The following is a 23,248-nucleotide window of genomic DNA, read 5'->3' as shown; positions in this document are numbered from 1 at the left end:
TATAGAAAATTCACTTATCCTAAAAGAATAATTTCGGCTTGCATCGATTTACATAAAAATTTGGGATTAGGATCATCTCACCCTGTACTTCATATTCTATATCATGCTTAAGGGCGTTGATTATTTTTAGGGGTGTAAACTACCCCTTATTGTCAAAAATTATATAAAAACATTGTAAACTTTAATATGAGTAAAATTTGGTTTTGATTGGTTAAATAATCATTGTTTTATAGTTTAGGATATAATATCATAATATTTCAACCCTTAAAAACCACTTTTAATAACATTACAGTTTTTATAAGTAGATATTTTAATAGGTCTATACAGAAAAAAAGTAGAACTAAAGAATTACAAAAACATTTATTTACTCAAAAATCTTCTTCTTCTTCTTGTGCCACTCCTATCGGAGATTGGAAATCATCAAGGCTACCCTGACTTTGTTTACAGCTGACCTAAAAAGTTCATTAGTGGTGCAGCCAAACCACTCTCTCAAATTCCGCATCCACGACATTCTTCTACGGTCTGGATTCCGTTTTCCTTCTATTTTTCCTTGCATTATATTTTGAAGTAATGCGTATTTATGAACTCTCATCAGGTGACCCAAATACTCGAGTTTTCTTCGTTTTATCGTTAATAAAATTTCTGGGTCTCTTCCTATCCTTCGTATTACTTCAAGATTTGTGATTCTTTCAACCCAACTTATCTTCAGCGTTCGACAGTAGCACCACATCTCGAAACTTTCAATATTTTTTATGTTGTTCTGTTTGAGAGTCCAGGCCTCTACACCGTATAATAGCGTGTTAAATACATAGCCACTTAGCATTCTTAATCGTAGAGGGATGCTTATATCTCTGTTGCAGAAGAATTTTCTCATCTTTATGAAGGTGGCCCTGGCAATTTCGATACGTCTTTTTATTTCATTGTTTTGGTCTCCAGTTTCGTTTATTAAAGTTCCCAAGTATTTATAACTTGATACTTTTTCAATTTGAATGCCGTTTATACTAATATGTGCTGGTTGTGTCATGATTTTACTGAAGACCATATACTCGGTTTTTTTGATATTAATGTTTATGCCATAATTGTTGCAAGCAATATTTATGTTTGTAAGTAATCGTTGTAATTCTTCTACTGTTCTTGCAACTAGTACAGTGTCGTCTGCGTATCGAATATTATTTACAACCTCTCCATTGATTACGATTCCTTCATTTGCTTGCAAAAGGGCTTCCTGACAGATGCTTTCACTATATACATTAAATAGCAGTGGTGACAAAATGCATCCCTGTCTTACTCCTCTACGTATTTCTATTGCTTTTGATATCTCGTTTTCTATTTTGATGTTAGCTTTCTGATTCCAATATAAGTTGAGAATTATTCGCAGATACACAAAAATACGAATTTACAAATATGTACAAATACAAATAGTTTTTTAGTCATCTTCCAGTATGGGAACCGGTTCTGTGGTATTATACATTCATTGAAAATTATCCATAAGCGGACTATCCGAATTTTTCGAAAAAAAAAAAAATAAACATAGCTCCTTAATTTATGGCGGTGAAAAGTTTTTTCAAAAATGACTTTGTAGGATTTTTGAAGAGTTATAAGCCTGTGTAAACTAAATTCCGTAAGATCCCTCAGTTTTTAATTAGGGTGGGTTTAAAGGGCTCGAATAAGGGGGTGTTTGCTCGTAAATAAAGGTTTTAAACCGCTATATCTCGTTATCTGTTTACTGTAATGAAAAATCTATGCACAAGGGAATTTTAATTATTAAAGAAGCTACAATTTAGTAGTTTATCATTTTTTTCGTATCACCAGTATTTTCGAAAATATTTTGAAGTAAAAGGTACAAAATTCCAAAAAATTAGTTTTCTTTTAACTCCAATTATTCTGAAATTAGGCCTTTTAAATAGGTCAAACTTCTTGGGTGTATTGATAATACCAATGTAAATGGAATTACAGAAAGGTGAAGACCAATTTTTAATCAGAAGGGTAGTTAGGGGATTGTTTTCACTGATTTTTTCATAGAAAAAAGCAGGTACCGACCTTTTTTTGATCTTAAGTCGCTTGATTTTCAGTCTAGAAACTTTTTATTATTCTTCTTTGAAAGGCTTAACTATATACTTGAAAAAAATATTTAAGTTTTCCTCGAAAAATGCAAAGTTTTTCCGTTATTTTACTTTGAATATTTCAAATTATGCATTTGACGAAAAAGGCTAACTTTTAACATGCCGTATCTCGGTTTGTATTGGTCTTAGCGATATTACATAAAAATAATTTGGTTTTTGTTACTAAAAGATACAATTTTGATATCCACAGTTTTTTTGATTAAATGCATATTTTTCGAGGTATTCTCAAAAAACCCTCTAGAAAAGTCGATTTTTTAATCGAAAAACTGTAGAGAAGTAAAGAAAATGTAAAAAACATTTTTTTCTTATAATTACTTTTTACATCGATTTACATAGTTAAAATGTAATAAAAAATTCCCGCCCCCGAGATGGGGTGGCAACCGCCCCGAGATGGGGTGGCAACCACCCCCAATGTTTTAGCGTACAGCGGCATGATATAGAAAATGATCCTTGGACTATTCCCTACTGTTTGTGAAAATTTCAAGTAAATCCATGCTGGACGAAAAAATTGCGAGCCAAAATGCCTCATTTCCTCGACTAGAAGGAGATGTTTAAGTACCAACCCTTCAGCCTCTTCGTTACAATCTGTTTAGCAGTATATTTATGAATATTTTATAAATAATAAATACCTATAAATCCTAGTTGGCAAAAATCCAACACAATCCAAGGATCTTTTTTGGCAGTCTTTTCGATCGCAAATTTTCTCATAATCGTTGCATAGGATGGTTTGGCTAAAATATCATCTTCAAGTTGTACATAAAAAGTTCCTGAAACAAAATAAGGCATTTTAAAAGAAATTCCAATATGTCATCTCAGCAAAAAGAAAAAAAAATCACGAAACAAGACCGATAAGTAGGACCCTTCCTACCTACTATACGCATATAGGCCCAAACACAAAAAGCGCTGCCAAGGACCGTTCGAGAGAAGCGCGCCAAGATCAACTACACTGCGCGTCAGAGAAAACGGGACACCCACAAAATGTGCCATTTTTGATGCCTTGTACACCTCAAACCTCTTGTCCGATTTAAGTGATTTTTTTAATTGGCGATGTTAAGTCACAATAACGACCTCTCGTGGATTTCGGCGGAACTAAAATTGAGGCCTTTTTTCTTTTTATTGCCCTGCTATAATGGAGGTTTTTAATGTCAAATTGTTGTTAAAATCGTTGTAACTATTTTCGAAAATCAATAAAGTAAAAAATTTAGTAGTCCCATCGATTAATCTACCAGCATCAGTAGAATCAAAAAGAACGTGTTCGTCCTAAGTTTACTCGTAATATTCTGCAACACAACATACAAATAAGAACACTTTTGATTAAAGATTTGTACCAGGTAGCTGACTACTTTTTTAGTTATTGTAGACATATAGGAAGAAAACCTACCTGTTTCCTGCCTAGAGTTCGCGTCCGTTTTTTAATTATTAACAATTTAGTGCAAAAATCGCGATTTTTTCGATTTTTTGCACTCTATTCAAAAACTAAATAGTTGATATAAAATAACAAAATTCAGTTTTTCATTGAAAAATTTTCAAATTGCCGGTTTTTGAAAGTTCAAAAGTTAATTTGTCGCTACGTAAACTGCAAAATAAGTGAAAATCGTTATTTGTTAATAACTTTTACTAAAACTGCCTTAAAACTTTAGTGTTTCACCCAAAGTTGGATATTGGTGTACTTAACAAACCCTCAAAATTTGAGACCGATCCATTAATTAGTTTAAGAGTTATCCTAATTGTTTATCCCAGATACCTTTATTTTGCAATAAGATAAGACAGAAAATAATGAAGATGGAGCAATTCTGAGTCTGCCAAATAAAAGTAGAAGAGTGATAGCATCAAAATGTATTAAAAAATATATAAAAAAATAATTAACATAGTGGAAAATCCTAATGCCAAATTTTTAAAATTTTGTAGTTTATAAACAATTAGAATAACTTTAAAAATGTCCGTAAAAACAATATTTTTATACAGGGTGTAACAAAAATACAGGTCATAAATTTAATCACATATTCTGAGACCAAAAATAATTCGATTGAACCTAACTTACCTTAGTACAAATGTGCACAAAAAATAGTTACAGCCCTTTTAAGTTACAAAATGAATGAGTTTTTTACGAATATATCGAAAACTATTGGAGATTTTTTATTGAAAATGGACATGTGGCATTCTTATAGCAGTAGCATCTTAAGAAAAAATTATGGTGAAATGGACACCCCATAAAAAATTTATGGGGTTTTGTTCCTTTAAACCTCCCCAAACTTTTGTGTACGTTCCAATTAAATTATTATTGTAGTACCATTAGTTAAAAACAATATTTTTAAAACTTTTTTGCCTCCTACTCCTAGTACTTTTTCGAAAAGTCAGTTTTTATCGAGATATTTTGAATATTTGTCAAATCCACCACATATTTGTATATATGGTTAAGTACGATTTTGGAGACTTGGTAATAGGGCTTTTCATTCACAGTCATTTGTTTCGAGCTTCTGTCATGTGTCACATAATATTAATATATCTACGTCGTACGTTATTGGTATATACCAATGATACAAACCAAAGACGTATGACGTGGATATATTAATATTATGTGACACATGACAGAAGCTCGAAACAAATGACAATCGATGAAAAGCCCTATAATACAGCGTTTCTCAACCTTTTACCCTTTGCGACCCAATCTTCCATAATTATTTTCGCCGCGCCCCCCCTCGTTCAATAATGTTGACAAAAATCACAAAAATCTTACTTTTTAGTATTGAGTGCTCTTTATGATTATAACTCCTATTCAGTGTTCATGTGTATTTTATTTTTTATTTTGTCAGAATTTTGTTTTGCTTTGATTTTAGTAAATTAGTTAATGATGTTGGTGTATTGTTTTATATGCTCAGGCCCCCTATTACTAAAAGCGCGCCCCCATAGGGGGGCGCGCCCCACAGGTTGAGAATCGCTGCTATAATATGAACATTTATTTATGATTTCCATTTTTGGGGATATTTTGAACCATATTAAAAAAGAAGTCACAACTCGATAAAAGGTGCCTTTTCGAAAAAATACAAGGAGACAAAAAAGATTTAAAAACACTGTGTTTAACTAATGGTACCGCAGTCGTATTTTAATTGGAACGTACACAAACATTTGGGGGGTTTAAAAGAACAAAACCCCCATACAATTTTTATGTAAACATATTGAAAAATAAGCATCAACTCGATAAAAACTGCCTTATCGAAAAAATACTAAGAGGCACAAAAGTTTGAATAATATTGAATTTAACTAACGGTACCACAATAACAATTTAATTGAGACGTACACAAAAGTTTGGGGGTTTTAAGGGAACAAAATCCCCATAAAATTTTTATGGGGCGCACAAATTTCACTATAATTTTTCTTTAAGATGTTCCTGCCATAAGAATGCCACATGTCTATATTCAATAAAAAATCTCCAATAGTTTTCTATATATTCGAAAAAATCGATTTTCATTTTGTAACTTCAAACGGCTGTAACTTTTTTTATGTGCATATTTGTACTAAGGTAAGTTAGGTTCATTCGAACTATTTTTAGTCCCAGAATATGTGATTTAATTTATGACCTGTATTTTTGTGACACCCTGTATATTCGAAAAGTTAGTATTTTAACACGAATTTTCAAATAAAAAATTTAGCCTGGGCTCATTTGGGACAAAGTTAGCCATATGTTTTTTTAATTCACAGCTAATTTGTTTATAATAGTTAATGAATCTCATTAATGCCATTTTAAAGAATGGGATTTGTATTTTTTCTTAAAAAAATTGCACAAACATTATACCTTCACAGCACCCTCTACGATTTTTCAAAAATGTAGTGCAAACGATTACTAGGGGGAACCTACCAATCCAGCGAGTTAAAATACCGAAAAAGCAATTTCAAACGAATGTACTTTGCTGTATCTCCGGATCAACTTAATGGATTTTGATCTTTCTTTTTTTAATTGGTATGTAATTTTTACGTACATTACAAATATGCAATTTGTTAATAAATTTATTAATTAATAAACGGTCTAATTTGTTTAAACAATTCTTAAAAAAATATTTTTTTACAAAAATCTATTTTTTTAATCATAGTATCATTAATGATAACAGAAAAAGTTAAAGTACACTTTAATAAATAATCATTTTTATTAGATAATTATTTATTAAAGATAATTTATTTATTAAAGTATACCTTAACTTTTTCTATGATTAATAGGAATAGTACAGTACAACCTCGTTTAACCGGACTAACTGGGACCCGAAGCGATCCGGTAAATCGAAAATCCGGTTAATCCGGAAATATAATAAGGTTAATAAAACTACATGTGAAATGATAACTTACTATATTTACACCCTATATGATTTACGCTAGCATTAGTTTTTATTTACAAAAAAGTCATTGATCTTCCTTTGTTTTAATTTTGTGTGACGTTTCAATGCGGCACGTTCACGTAAACGTTTCACCATCATTAGTTCAGCTGGCGTGGTGTCTTGCCACGCCAAATTTTTTTATTTTTTCATTCCGGATAATCCGGATATCCGGATAAACGAGGTCCGGATTAACGAGGTTGTACTGTATGATAAAAATCGTGGATTTTTGAGAAAAAAAAATTTCAAAAATTGTTTAAACAAATTAGACTGTTTATTAATTAATAAATGTCTAGACAAATTTCATATTTGTAATGTACAGAAAAATTACATACAAATTCAAAAAAAACGTTCAAAATATGTATATTCAGTAGATCCCGAGATATAGAAAATGATAGTAGTTTTAAGTTGCTTTTTTTAGTTTTTGAACTCGTGCATTTGTCGGCTCCCAGCTCCCCCTTCACTTACCACGACTAGTCACCAAATAAACTACTTAAAAATTCGTGTAAAATACCAGCTTTTCTAATATGTAAAATGACTTTTTCTACGGACAATATTTTTAAAGTTATTCTAAATGTTTTTAAACTACAAAATTTCACAAATTTGGCATTAGGATTTTTGACTATATTAGATAATTTTTTATCCTTCTTTAGTACATTTTGATGGTATCAGTTTTCTACTTTCATTTGGCATACGCAGAATTGCCCTATCTTCATTATTTTCTGTCTTATATTATTGCAAAATAAAGGTCTCTGGGATAAACAATTAGAATAACTAATTAATGGATGGTCTCAAATTTTGAGGGTTTGTTAAGTACCCCAATACCCAACTTTGGGTGAAACACTTAGTTCTAAGGTAGTTTTAGTAACCAAGTTCTAAGGTAGTTTTAGTAAATGTTATTAACAAATAACGATTTTCACTTATTTTGCAGTTTGCGTAGCAACAAATTAACTTTTTAACTTTTAAAAATCGGCATTTTGAAGGTTTTTTAATGTTCTAAAAAATTAAATTTTGTAATTTAATGTCAACTATTTAGCTTTTGAATGGGGTGCAAAAAATCGCGATTTTTGCATTAAATTGTTAATAATTAAAAAACGGACGCGAACTCTAGGCAGGAAACAGTTAGGTCATCCTACAAGGTATACAATAACTAAAAAAGTAGTCAGCTACCTGGATCTTTGAGTGTCCCGAACATGGTCTATTTCTAGCTTATTACCCTGGAGTACAACGATTTGACATTAAAAACCCCATTTATAGCAGGGCAATAAAAAGAAAGAAGGCCCCAATTTTAGTTCCGCCGAAATATGTTATAGCCTTATTCTTTAACAATATCGCTGTAATAATATTGTTGCTAGACAGGTAAATTGTCGTTGTATACCGGGTGTACCAATCAAACTGTGTTTTTTCTCAGAGTTCACCACACCCTGTGGAACATTCTAGCATTTATAAAATATTGAAATTAAAACCCAACTATAGCCTCAGGTTTTTTAACGTTCTGTTTTTTGATTCATTCGCTTATGTTGGATACTAAAAAAGTTGGGTACTTTAACAACTGGCCATGTTATTCATCAATACAGGGTGTTTTTAAATAAGTGCGACAAACTTTAAGGGGTAATTCTGCATGGAAATGCAGGCTGCATGTCTAGCAACAATAATATTACAGCTATATTGTTAAAGAATAAAGCTATAACATATTAAAAAAATCACTTAAATCGACAACAGGTTTAGGAAATTCGAAATATAAAAATGACCCATTTTGTGGGTGGCTCGTTTTCTCTGACGCGAAGTGTATATTAGTAAGGCCTCGACAGGGAAAGTCAGTTTACTTCAAACACCAGCAAGAATCATGACTACCTGACTTGACAATGGCAAGTGCGACCTTGCCGAAACGTCGTGAAAGCAAAGTTTTTCTCTAAACCATAGTTATTCAACGCGGATTCTAACTCGGAAAACCATAGAAAGCACATATAGCTCCCGCGGAAATATGTGAATAGCTACAAAAAAGCCGTTTACTCTGATGGCTATGAACGAAAACGACTCGAATCGAGTCGGTTTCTATCTTTTGTGATCTACGAAATGTGACGTGCATGTAGTTCTTCGACAAAAGCCTTGCCAAAGCGTTTAATATAGACCAAATGAATGACACAAGAGCACAATTAGTTAAACCCTCTGTGCATGAAAGGGTATCAAGAGGATCTTTCTACTCTGTCCTTTATCTAATAGCTAAAGGAGAGAAAGCGCACTTAGAAAACTATATACCAATCAGCTTATTGAACAACATCTATAAAATGTTTACCTGAATAGTTACGACAAGACTAGAAAAAAAGTTAAATTTCTACAAGCCCCGTGAATAAGGTGGCTTCCGCTCAAATTCGGAACAAACGATCACCTACAAACAATAGTAGATTAGACTACCCGTTTACAAAGTTAGCACAAACATTGTACCAAAATGCCACAATGCATGTACAACTACATGATACCACCAAAGAAATTCATATCAAGCGAGGTGTGAAACAGGGCGACACTCTTTCGCCTCCTCGAATACGCCTTTAAAATGCTAAAGTGGGAAAATAGAGGAATAAAAATAGATTGGGAACTGCTCAATCATCTGCGTTTTGACGATGATATAGTACTTATTATCGAAGATCTGAGTGAAGCACAACAAATGATACAAAAATTAGAAAACATATCTTCAACAATAGGTTTAAAAATGAACCTCAGTAAGATAAAATTTTAGGCGAGTGCAATTAGAACTAAAACATGCATTGTTTCGGAATAATTCAAACAAGCTTATATTTTTCTAAAACTTTTTTGTTAGTTTATAATAATATACATGTTAAAGTAAAAAGTTCCACTCGCAGATTTGGCCGCTAATTGTTTATTAATTATTTAAACAATAACAATTGTATTGTATAAATAATTTTAAAAATATCGTTGAATTCATCATTTTACTTCGAGCAAATATGTTTCTATTTTGTTTTTGGTTATGCATGAAATATTCGATTATGGCATGAAAATTCTTTTACAGAAGCTCTTATACGGTATGTTTGCTTAGCTAGGAACCACACGGAAAGCTTTTTTATTATCAATTTTACGGAAAAAATTATTCTTCATAAAATACTCTGGATAGTCCAAAATCTAAAACTCAACCATCAGATATTAAATTTTATTAATTTTATACGAGTATGTCAAAAATATGAATTTCTTTAAAGGGTAAAGTACCTTTATATTCCAGAATATCAAAATACCAGAATACAAAATTACGAATACCCATCATAATTTTATTTCAATTATTGTAACTATTTTATTATCAATTTTACGAAAAAAAGTTATTCTTCATAAAATGCTCTACCTGGTCTAAAATCTAAGATACAACCATCAGATATGAATCTTTCAGTTTTATACGAGGTATGTAAAAAATATGAATTTTTCTTAAGAGAAGTGCCTTTATTATTCACAATATTTTAATTAGAAGGATGTAATTAAACACTGAAATATATTTTTTAATTCCAAACAACTTTTCTTTATAACAATTTTCGATATTGTGAATTATAAAGGTACTTTACTCTTGAGTGAAATTCATTATTTTTTGACATACCACGTATAAAATTAATAAAATTTTATAATTGATGGTTGCATCGTAGATCATATATGATGCAGAGTATTTTAAAGAATATTTTTTTTTGTAAGACTGATAATAAAAAAGTTATCAATAGATTCCAAGTTACGCAGACATACTGTATAAGAGCTAAAAATTTTTTTGTTGAACATTTATTATTGTTGAAGCTTATTTTTAAATGTATTTTAGGTAAATTTTACAAAAAAAAGTTTTGATCACTTTGTATAAACATTTTTTAGCTGGTAATTTTCGGTTTTTGTATTACATTTTTGTTATCTTTCTTAATTTTCTCAAAAAGAAATAGTGTATTTCATTTCTAAAGTAAAATAATTTAGTGCATTTCAAAGATTACATCCTAAGCTTTAAAAAACACCTATTAAACTTTAATAGACCTGTTCAAACTTGAGTAATACCGTCTTAAAGTGGTGTTAATTCTGTAAAACTACGAAGTTTTCAAAAATTAATTTTTTGAGACGTCGTATCATTTGAATTAAATTTTTGAAATTTTTTTTGAATGAAACATCGTTTAGTAAGATGTTTGAAAGGTAAGTTGTGCAAAATTGAGAGTTTTATAAGAAAAATTGTATTAGTTACACATTTTTAAATCATTTTTAAACAAAATTCAGGTAACACCTTCAGCTTACACCGTACTTATACATTTTATTTACACATTTACATTTATATACATCGCCCATACATTTTATTTCTTTTTATTATAACCATAAGATAGCTTCATTATTCTTCTTTCATGTCCAATTTCTAAAATTTCATTTGATCGATCAGTTAAAGAATTACATTAAAATAACTCAACCGTTCACTCGCCGTACGTCAGTTTACAGTGCGCCAATGTTTGTGAGAAGGGTGACTTTAGCGTTATAAATAAAAAATTATAGAAGCTACGGATTTAATTTTAGAACAATCTTTATATAAGGTTTTTTTTGTAGAATTTTTCAATGGTTAATAATTATAATATATATATATATATATATATATATATATATATATATATATATATATATATATATATATATAGTTGGATTCTTGAACTTTAATATATTTTATTACGAGATTTTCTTGGGTTTAGGTTCATATAAAAAAATAGGGATATCTATGATGTTATGACAATTTTATTTCGACGTTTCGGCTGGATATACATGCCTTTTTCAAGAATACATGACTAAAAAAACATTTTATCAAGGATATAATATAATCAATTTAAAAAAGTTGACTTACCATGAAAGCAAAAATGGTTGTAAAACAACTAGGTAGACAAGTAGACGTCACAAATTTAAAACAATGTTAAAAACACATAAATATACCCACTAAGTTATTACTTGAGATATAGTGCCACAATTAGTGTGATATTGGTTGATGTTTGATTTATCATTTAATCAGTTATGTGCTACCATATCATGGGCGTGCTGAAATTTTCTTTTATTTATTTTAGATTAGATTAAAATAAATCTTGTTCAACTGATTAATGTCTTTTTTATCATTTATGGCGTTGTTGTTGTTTTTTAATCTCTATAGACTCCAGAAGCTCCCTATTTTTTCTGTTTTGTTCAGTTTTAAGGATTTTAGTTTTGTCAAAATCAAATTTATGTCTTTTTTCGTTTTCATGTTTTGTGAGGGCTGTTGAGTTTTTCTTGTCATATTTGTGAGAACGTATTCTTGAGTTCAGTAGCTGGCTGGTTTGTCCAATATATACCCCATCGCAATTTGAGCAGGGGATCTCATATACAACATGCGATTTTTTTAATTGAGGGGTTTTCGCTTTTAGTTGTGTATAATTCCTTTTTAAGAGATTGTACCCTTTATGTGCAACTGTGATATTATGTTTGGATAGGATGTTTGCAAGTTGTTCTGATAACCCTTTTATATAAGGTAGAGACATGTAATTTTTCTTCACTTTGATATTTTTGTTGTTCCTGTTGTTATAGAATGTGTGTAATCGCGACTTAAAGGTATTTTCGATGAGTTGATGTGGGTATGAATTAAGTGCCAGTGCTGTTTTTGCTTTTTCTATGGCCTGAGGTCTATTGATAGGATCGGACAATTTGATAGCTCTGTCGGCGAGACCGATAACTACTGATTTCTTTTGAGATAAAGGATGGTGGGAGTTAATCCTTTATCTCAAATCAGTAGTTATCGGTCTCGCCGACAGAGCTATCAAATTGTCCGATCCTATGAATAGACCTCAGGCCATAGAAATAGCAAAAACAGCACTGGCACTTAATTCATACCCACATCAACTCATCGAAAATACATTTAAGTCGCGATTACACACATTCTATAACAACAGGGACAACAAAAATATCAAAGTGAAGAAAAATTACATGTCTCTTCCTTATATAAAAGGGTTATCAGAACAACTTGCAAACCTCCTATCCAAACATAATATCACAGTTGCACATAATATATATATATATATATATATATATATATATATATATATATATATATATATATATATATATATATATATAGTAAAGTTTTGAATATTGGGGAAATCTGCAAACCAAAACTCAATGCGTATCAATTGTACGGCCTAACGTTTTCGTGAATGATTATTCACTTCTTCAGGGCTGAAATAAAGAAAATGTTAATTAGCCATATATATTCCATGCAAAATGTTAGTTTTCATTACCAATACGTAGTATTGTAGAGTTACGTTGTTAAGTAATAAAAAAGACGATATGTATAAAAACATATCTCTTTTTTGTTTGAAGTAAAAAGAAAACACAACACTTCAACTTGGAAAACTATGGCTATATGGTTACAATCAATGAATTATTTACTCAAGGAACCAATTACACTAGCATATAACTACATTTTATGTTGGAAGTAACTTTACATGTAGATGAGAACAATGAATGTTTAAATATGTCCTTCTTTTTTTGAACTTTCCCGTTCGGTGTTAACTATATTGAGCGCATGCTCATGAATAGACATGTAGGTTCATTTGACCTACGCATAGAAGTACCAAACACCCAATCGGTACGGACAAAAGGTATTATTAAACAAAAATATTAAGGTTTATTTATCTAAATATTACAAGAGGATGTACCGCAACATAAGTGTCATGTTACATAATTACATATTCTATTTATTTAAAGGTTTTTTTTAAAATTTTTTTAAAATTATTGTTGATTATTGGCAAACAAAAATTATTTTTTATTCTAAGAACTATTAATATTGACAATTACGTATTATCAGTCAAGTTGGAGTCATGCAAATTCGATCTATGGCTGGTATCTGATCTGAGTAAAAGATGATAAATATCACTCAGATTTTTGAAGTCACCTTTAACATTAATCGAGGAATCATTAAGGAAGATATAGGACATTTCAATAAATTCCCTTTTAAATTTATTGTTCTCTTGATGAAGAACGAGGGTGTTTTCAAAGTCCATGGAATGACCTGTGGTATGGACGTGTTTAGCCAATGCACAACGGTCGGGCTGAAGACGTGAATCACTTTTGTGTAAAGTGATCCTAAATTTAAGAAGTTGAGAAATTTGACCAATGTACGATTTGTTACAATAAGAACAGGGAACTTTGTAGACAATATTACTAAGCTTACCTATTTCTGTTTTATCCTTAACTTTTGAAAAAAGGTTGTTAATTGTTAAAGCTGATCTGAAAGCCACATTGATTTTAAAATGATTATCATTGTTGTTATTGTTACTTTCTAAATTATTAAATATCCTAGTCAACCCCGGAGTAATATCTTTGATATAAGGTATTGAAAAATATCTATTTAAAGTTGGAGTATTAGAGACCCTGTCATTGCCTAAGCCATCAAGGTCAACATTGTTAGTCGCGGGGGAAGGTGTTAAGTCTTCATTATGGACTGTGTTAAACAAGATCTTATTTATTAGTGTGGTTGGATAAGAATTTGAGATGAACAATTTAGTTAGTATTTGCAGGTTTTTGTTATGGAAGGAAGGATCTGATAATTTGATGACTCTGCTTTTCATCTGTTTTACTAAATTAACTTTGGTGGAATGTTTGTGATATGAATGGTAGTTTAAATACCTGCCCGAATGAGTAGGTTTCTGATACCAATCAATTTTAATTATATTGTTTGCATCCCTTATCATTCTGATGTCTAGAAAGGGTACTGAAAAGTTAGTATCCTCTTTCTCTATAGTAAATTGGATATTTGGGATGAAACTGTTGAAGGTGTTTAATAATTCATCAGTTTTATCAGATGGCACAGCCAAGATTATGTCATCAACATATTTTTTGATGAAGGGAATGTTGAAGGATAAGACAGGAATGACAGTGTCTAACACATAATCCATAACATAAGCAGCAATAATAGGAGAGATCTTTGCTCCCATAGGAGTACCGAAAGTTTGTTGATAGAATTTGTTGTTAAATGAGAAATAAGTGTTAGTAAACAAAAATTCGACGATGTTGATAAAGTTGTCAAAAGAAATGGAACAACAACCTCCAATACGGTCCCAATTAGCTTCTATGACCATTAAGCTTATTCTTAAGTAAACATTACTAAATAAGGATACGACATCCAGGCTGACGAGAACATAGTTATCTGGTAATTTGTAACCATTAAATTTTTCCACCATTTGAAAAGAATCTTTTACATAATACCTATTTTCATAATCGTACGCTTTAGTAAGAATGTCTGTGACAAAGGCAGAGATGTATTCAGTAGGGGTTCCAATTGAAGCTACTATTGGACGCACTGATAGAATCGGTTTGTGGATTTTGGGCAATGCATAAAATTTTGCAATTGTGCCATTATAAGTGGTAAGTTTCTTTTTTGTGTTGTTATCGATTTGTTTAGAAGCAGCTAGGGATGAAATCAGTGCATTACATTTTCTTTGTAACGTGGGAGTGGGATCTTATCCTTCAACATTCCCTTCATCAAAAAATATGTTGATGACATAATCTTGGCTGTGCCATCTGATAAAACTGATGAATTATTAAACACCTTCAACAGTTTCATCCCAAATATCCAATTTACTATAGAGAAAGAGGATACTAACTTTTCAGTACCCTTTCTAGACATCAGAATGATAAGGGATGCAAACAATATAATTAAAATTGATTGGTATCAGAAACCTACTCATTCGGGCAGGTATTTAAACTACCATTCATATCACAAACATTCCACCAAAGTTAATTTAGTAAAACAGATGAAAAGCAGAGTCATCAAATTATCAGATCCTTCCTTCCATAACAAAAACCTGCAAATACTAACTAAATTGTTCATCTCAAATTCTTATCCAACCACACTAATAAATAAGATCTTGTTTAACACAGTCCATAATGAAGACTTAACACCTTCCCCCGCGACTAACAATGTTGACCTTGATGGCTTAGGCAATGACAGAGTCTCTAATACTCCAACTTTAAATAGATATTTTTCAATACCTTATATCAAAGATATTACTCCGGGGTTGACTAGGATATTTAATAATTTAGAAAGTAACAATAGGTAACAACAATGATAATCATTTTAAAATCAATGTGGCTTTCAGATCAGCTTTAACAATTAACAACCTTTTTTCAAAAGTTAAGGATAAAACAGAAATAGGTAAGCTTAGTAATATTGTCTACAAAGTTCCCTGTTCTTCTTGTAACAAATCGTACATTGGTCAAACTTCTCAACTTCTTAAATTTAGGATCACTTTACACAAAAGTGATTCACGTCTTCAGCCCGACCGTTGTGCATTGGCTAAACACGTCCATACCACAGGTCATTCCATGGACTTTGAAAACACCCTCGTTCTTCATCAAGAGAACAATAAATTTAAAAGGGAATTTATTGAAATGTCCTATATCTTCCTTAATGATTCCTCTATTAATGTTAAAGGTGACTTCAAAAATCTGAGTGATATTTATCATCTTTTACTCAGATCAGATACCAGCCATAGATCGAATTTGCATGACTCCAACTTGACTGATAATACGTAATTGTCAATATTAATAGTTCTTAGAATAAAAAATAATTTTTGTTTGCCAATAATCAACAATAATTTTAAAAATTTTTAAAAAAAACCTTTAAATAAATAGAATATGTAATTATGTAACATGACACTTATGTTGCGGTACATCCTCTTGTAATATTTAGATAAATAAACCTTAATATTTTTGTTTAATAATACCTTTTGTCCGTACCGATTGGGTGTTTGGTACTTCTATGCGTAGGTCAAATGAACCTACATGTCTATTCATGAGCATGCGCTCAATATAGTTAACACCGAACGGGAAAGTTCAAAAAAAGAAGGACATATCGAGACTGTTATTGCAAAAGGTCGTATGTCAAAAGAGGCACTTTTCAGGAGAGCAAAAAAACTTTATATTTTTTTAGTTAATAATATTATTAATCTGGAAATCTGTTTATAGATTATTTTTATTATTAAGTTTTATGTTACAATGTGTTTATATAAGTAAGTTATTAATTTTAGGTTTTCAACGCACATACGACTTTTTGTAATTAATATTTTAACTTTATTTCAACATACGACATTTTTACTCAGACATAAGACTTCTTGTACTTAAATTAGGGTGGTTTTATTCACATAAGACTTTTCATGAAACACATTTTAATTAAATAATTTTTAATAATTGTTTTACATTTCAATAAATGTATGACCTAAACTAGTGTTTACTCAGTGTCATGACATAAGTTGTCATAAAATGAACGATAATCCTCTTCTAGTAGGTTTTTCAACTCTTGCAAGTCTTTGAATTTTCTAGCTGAGATGGGGACCGGCTTGTTGTACAGTGGTTTGATCTGAGAATATACCTGTGTTATTGGTTTGGGACGTCTGGGCAGAAGCGTCCAGTTATCAGAGAACTGCAGTTTATACCAAATTTGACCATCAGAAGTGTACTTGAGGCATCGTAGGTCGGTCACATAAGGATCACCTTTTTTATTTCCGGGTCTGATACTTTTGTAGTAACCATCAGCAAAGCTAGAAAAGTCTTTATAAGTAAGAGTTTCTACAGAATAGGGGCCTGGAATTCTTCGAGCTTCTTTGATGTCTCTAACAAAGTCTGCAGGTACAAAATGTTCATGCTTTTTAATCTTCCTTTCAATCGTACTATGTACACTGTCTACTTCCATTTGGGTGTGGCCCACCTCAAGGTACTTTTGATACACTGTAATTCTTTTACTAATAGCTACACTCAACAGAGCATTGGATACTGTTTCGCATCTGTTCTGGTTGGTGCAGCCATCACTCCAAATTATAACTTCAGTTATGTCTGGGCATCTTTCTAATTGTTTTTTAAGAAACCTCACAATCAAAGATGCAAAGATATCCCCATCTAACTGACCATTTTCTTCATGCCAGATGTAGCATGTTACATCATGGTTTGCTAGATTGTAAATAGAATAGTTGTGAACTTTCAGCTTAGTTTTGTAGTAAGACGAAGAGGCTTTGATGTTTGGACGTGTAAGCACTTTTTGTACATCAACGGCAACCACCAATGTATTGTTTGACTCTTCTGCTTTCTTCTTATCATTGTCCTTCTCATTCCTAGCTCCTTCTTTCCTATTCTGATGCTGCTGGTACTCTTCTGCTGTGACCATACCTAACTTAAACTTGATGCATGTTTCGCATTGATCATTTTTTGGAATGAAAAATCCTAGGTTCATTAGGACAAAAACTTTGTGAAAAAGGGATCTTGAGGCAGGTTGAACGACATTCCTTTCCTCACACCAACGAGTATATTCTCTGTGTAGCTGTGATTTATTTTCCCAATTGGGTTCTAAATATTGTTTTGTTGTCTTAGCCCGACAGTAATGGGACTCCATTTTAGGAAGAGAATTCAAAAACTGCCGAGCACTGTCTCTTTTTTCAGAATGTTCTATCTGCTCCTGGTCATTATTGTTTGGAACAATCTCATTGTCCTTCTCAATATCATCTGGGTTATTTTTCTGTGGCAGTGGTTGGTCCATAGGTCCTTTCAACACCCATGATCTTACTGATTTTTCACCAAGACAAAAGGTGTTCAGAAACATTTGCTTACAGACTCTAACTTTATCATCTCCCACTTTTAGGTAGTATTTAAAAGACACATCAGTTGTACTTCGTCTATAGTCAGGGCGTGATTTTTCTACAAGTGATACAACCACAGCTCGCTTAGCTTCCCAACTGTCTACGTTCTTCCATAAATTATTGAAAAGTTTATTTCTGTCCAGATCTGTAACTTTAGTACAGTTAAATTTTGCATTATTTTTGCATCTGCAACGAGCTTTCACTTCTCTACCTTTCCTCTCATTGTTGAATTTGTATTTTCTGCCATTTTCACTTTCTTGTTTCTTCAACCCTAAATAGGCTTCTCCTTTCTTTCTTTTAGCAGACTGAACATTCCTTTCCCAGTCCCTTGGATCTACAATTTCTCTACACATTCTACAAGTGTTTCTATGAAACACTTATAATCAGAAATATAACAGCACTATTCAGTATAAAGTAACTGGGAGAGAAAGCAAAGTACAACTTACCTCCTCTTTCAGTCTTCTCAGACATAAGGCATTTTGCAATAACAACAATCAACTGAGAAAACATAAGACTTTTAAAAATAAGGTTATATTTCACAATTTATCAGCTGTTGAGATAAGACATTTTGCTGGTGGATGGTAAACATAATTTGCCACTCTTAAAGCCCATAAAAGAAAAACTGAAATTTTGACATACGACTTTTTGCAATATCAGTCACGATATTTAAACATTCATTGTTCTCATCTACATGTAAAGTTACTTCCAACATAAAATGTAGTTATATGCTAGTGTAATTGGTTCCTTGAGTAAATAATTCATTGATTGTAACCATATAGCCATAGTTTTCCAAGTTGAAGTGTTGTGTTTTCTTTTTACTTCAAACAAAAAAGAGATATGTTTTTATACATATCGTCTTTTTTATTACTTAACAACGTAACTCTACAATACTACGTATTGGTAATGAAAACTAACATTTTGCATGGAATATATATGGCTAATTAACATTTTCTTTATTTCAGCCCTGAAGAAGTGAATAATCATTCACGAAAACGTTAGGCCGTACAATTGATACGCATTGAGTTTTGGTTTGCAGATTTCCCCAATATTCAAAACTTTACTGTTTAACTTATCTGCAAAGATTAATCTTTCTTTATATATATATATATATATATATATATATATATATATATATATATATAGCCTTATTCTTTGTTAATTTCTCTGTAATATTTTTAATAAACAGGTAAATTTTCATTGTATACAGGGTGTACGAATCAAACTGTGTTTTTTCTCCAAAGTTCGCAACACCCTGTGGAATATTCTAGCCTTTATAAATTACTAAAATTAAATCCCGACTATAGCCTCAGGTTTTCTGAACATTCTGTTTTTTGATCCATTCTCTTATGTTGGATAATACAAAAGTTATGTACTTTAACAACTAGTCATGTTCTTCATCAGTATAGGTTGTTTGTATATAAATAAGTGCGACAAACTTTAAGGGGCAATTCTGCATAAAAAAATAATGACCGTTTGCTTTATAAACTTATGTCCGCAAATGCTGCGTTTACCAGATACGGGCTGTTGAATTTTTTTTACAAACTGACGATTTATTTCATTGCCCTAAAACCGGTTGAGACATGCAAATGAAATTTGGTAGTTTCTAAGAGATTTTTATTACGAATTTTTTGACTTGCAATTAAGAATTTTATATTCACTATTGGCGTGCATACTGGTAATATGACCGATCATATTACCCGTATGCACGCCAATGGTAAATATAAAATTCTTAATTGTATGTCAAAAAATGTGCAATAACTAAGTACATCTTAAAATCCACCAAATTTCATTTGCATATCTCAACCGGTTTTAAAGCAATAAATAAATCGTCAGTTTGTAAGAAAAAAATCAACATCTCGTATCTCGCAAACGAAGCATTTGCGGACATACGAATATAAAGCAAATTGTCATTATTCTTTAATGCAGAATTACCCCTTAAAGTTTGTTTCACTTGTTTAGAAACACCCCGTATTGAAAAAGAACATGGCTGAGTGTTAAAGTACTTAACTTTTGTATTACCCCACATAAGCGAATGAATCAAAAAACAGAATGTTGAGAAAACCTGAGGCTATAGTTGGGTTTTAATTTCAGTATTTTATAAATGCTAGGATATTCCACAGGGTGTTGCGAACTTTGAGAAAAAAACACAGTTTGATTCGTACACCCGGTATACAATGAAAATTTACCTGTTTAGCAAAAATATTATTACAGGGATATTGGCAAAGAATAAAGCTATAAGATATTCAAAAAAATCACTTAAATCGGACAACAGGTTTAGGAGATACGCAACCTCAAAAATTACCCATTTTTTAGGGTGCCCGTTTTCTATGACGCGCAGTGTATATAAACTCGCCAGAGAAATATTTGCTATTGGATTGCTATCAATTTCTGAAACATGTTTAAAATCCCTCGAATCTAAATCTCATTAGGAAATTCGCTTAAAATCGATTATAAAATTCCATCCTATCGGACAGAGCAGAGGCAAGCTAACAAGAACTTATTGAAATTGACTTCGATTCATATATTGTTTCCATTTTATATTTAATAACTAATACGCCAGGGCAGATAAATAAAAATGAGCGATTTCAGGGTAAAAATCAATACAGGTATTTGAAGGTGCTAAATCGTAGGGGGGACATAGTTAATTAAAAATACATACCGAGGTACTCGCAAATCAACCTCAGTTTTTTATAAACACAGGCTAAAGTCAGAAAATATGGTTTTTTGCCTGTAGCATTTTTTGTATCATGTTTACAGCAAAAGTTGTATTATGAAAGTTGTGTATCATAAAAAAACAATTAATTTTAATTTTGATTAGTTAAAATTGATAAATAATTAACCGAGATAATTGCAAAAAACCACATTTTTTGCACTATTTTGTAAATGTTAATAACTTTTACTAAATATGACCTAAGGAACATATTGTACCTTAATTATGAGGATATTATGTGCCCTTACTAGAGTGCAAAGTATCAAGAAGATCGTTTTGTTAGTTTACTAGTTACGTTAATTGTTTATCCAAAACATTGAATGTTTAAACATCTATTGTTGCCCAAGGGGTATTTTCAGAGCTTTTTAGCCAAGTGGAATGAGTTTTTAAAGACTCAAACTACTAAGAAATTAAAAAAAAATGATACATTTATTATTTAAATGCTCTTAAACAAGTCGTTTAATAAATAGCGAGTTTTTCCTTATAAACATTTAGAATAACTTTGTTATTTTTCACGACAAATAATTATAATTAGTTGTATCAGAAAAGTGGTAAAAAACACATATTAAAAACTAAAAATAAACTTTCTATGACCAATAATACCCAACTTATACTTTTTTTTTGAAAAATCGTATCTGTATTGTTTATAAATATTAAGAGTCGAAATTTGCAAAAAATCATAATAGACATCTATATTTTACATTGCAATTAATAACTACTGTATATCTTGTATTTAAAATGAGTAATAACCCTTTAAAATGAAGGTACTCGAGCTGACTTAACTGGGACCGTGTGATGGGGGAAGGATCTCTGAGTCCGCTTTCGCGCTTCGAGATTTTGGTATTGAAAGTTCAAATTGGAGCACTTGAAAATTTTTACAATAACTCCGCTTCCAGAGAACGTAGAGCCTTAATTTTTTTTTAAATTGGGGTAACTGGACGAAATAATAACGACTAGCTAATTTCCACTCACCGGAAAAATCGGGAAATTCTGGAAAATGGACTTTTTTATTCAACATTCATTTACAACGTTAACACTAATATATTTCAATAAATATTTTCATAGCATATTATAAATTTGTAAATAAATAATAAATGTACAGTATATATATATCTTTATATAGATATACAGGGTGGTTCATCGTATTTGCCTCGGTCTCTGTACGGAAAACGACTTGATATTTAAAAAAATATTCTTGACAGCAATTTACAGGGCAATTAACACTACAATCTAAAACTAATGAAAATTATACAGGGTGCTTCAAAAAAGAGGGGTATATTAAAGTTATATTTTCTCTTATGGAACACCCTACTCGTGAGCCATTTTTGAATTTTCCTTAAAAAAATAAGCTATATTTTTATAAGGGTTTCCTACACGTAAATACATGGTGTTTTGATTTATTTCAATTTTTATAAGAATGTAAGGTTTAAGAAAAAAAAATTAATATCTACGAATCTAAGAATCCGTGACAAAATTTTTCTTGGATCTTTATAATAGACTATTCAGCATATTGGAACAGATATTTATTGTAATAATATTTATAATTATTTAATCGTACATTTTTAGATTTAAAAATTAATTAAAAACAAAAACATTCAACAAAACTGAAAACATAAACAAAAACATACCTCATTATAGGGCCAAAACTAGTTTTAATGTGTATCTACAAAAACACATATTAAGTATGTGTTTTTGTGTTTTGTGTTTCTCCACAATACACCAGGGTAGAAAAATAAATATGAGCGATTTCAGGGTAAAAATCAATACAGGTATTTAAAGGTGCTAAATCGTAGGGGGATATAGTTTATTAATAATACATACAGAGGTACTCGTAAATCGACCTCATTTTTTTATAAACAAAGACCAAAGTCAGAAAATATTAGTTTAACATAGTTTACAAAATCTCAAGAAGATCTGTTTGTTAGTTTACAAGTTATATTAAATGTTTATCCCAGACATCGAATATTTAAACAATCATTGTTGCCCAAGGAGTGTTTTCAGAGCTTTTTGGCAAAGTGCAATGACTACTTAAAAACTCAAAGTACTAAGTAAGTTAGAAAAAATAATATATTTATTTTTTAAATGTTGTTAAACAAGTCGATAAAAAAATGGTAAGTTTTTTCCTTAAAAACAATTAGAATATCTTTGTCATTTTTTCTGATAAATAATTATAATTGGATGTGTCAAAAAGCTGGTAAAAAAATGTACATTAAAATAAAAAAAAACTTTCTAGGACCTATAATAGCCAAGTTATACTTTTTTTTTGAAAAATCACATCTCTATTGTTTATAAATATTAAGAGTTGAAATTTTTAGAGCATGGTAATAAATATCTATATTTTATGACAATTGATAAGTACGAACTATCTTCTATATAAAACGAGTAATAACCCTT

The 23,248-nt window shown here is 30.9% G+C and overlaps 1 protein-coding gene across 1 annotated transcript in view; it reads right to left on the bottom strand.

Annotated features, from left to right (window-relative positions):
• LOC126889477 (alpha-1,3-mannosyl-glycoprotein 4-beta-N-acetylglucosaminyltransferase B) overlaps positions 1-23,248 on the bottom strand; it is a 359,292-nt gene that overhangs the window by 130,123 nt on the left and 205,921 nt on the right. The window contains exon 6 of the mRNA XM_050657800.1: positions 2,753-2,890. Within this exon, the coding sequence (XP_050513757.1) occupies positions 2,753-2,890 (138 nt within the window). The remainder of the gene's footprint in view (positions 1-2,752; positions 2,891-23,248) is intronic.

Source organism: Diabrotica virgifera, chromosome 8, assembly GCF_917563875.1.
Source record: "Diabrotica virgifera virgifera chromosome 8, PGI_DIABVI_V3a".
NCBI lineage: Eukaryota > Metazoa > Arthropoda > Insecta > Coleoptera > Chrysomelidae > Diabrotica > Diabrotica virgifera.
Note: the sequence above shows the minus strand (reverse complement) of the source record. Positions and strands in the feature narration are given on the sequence as shown.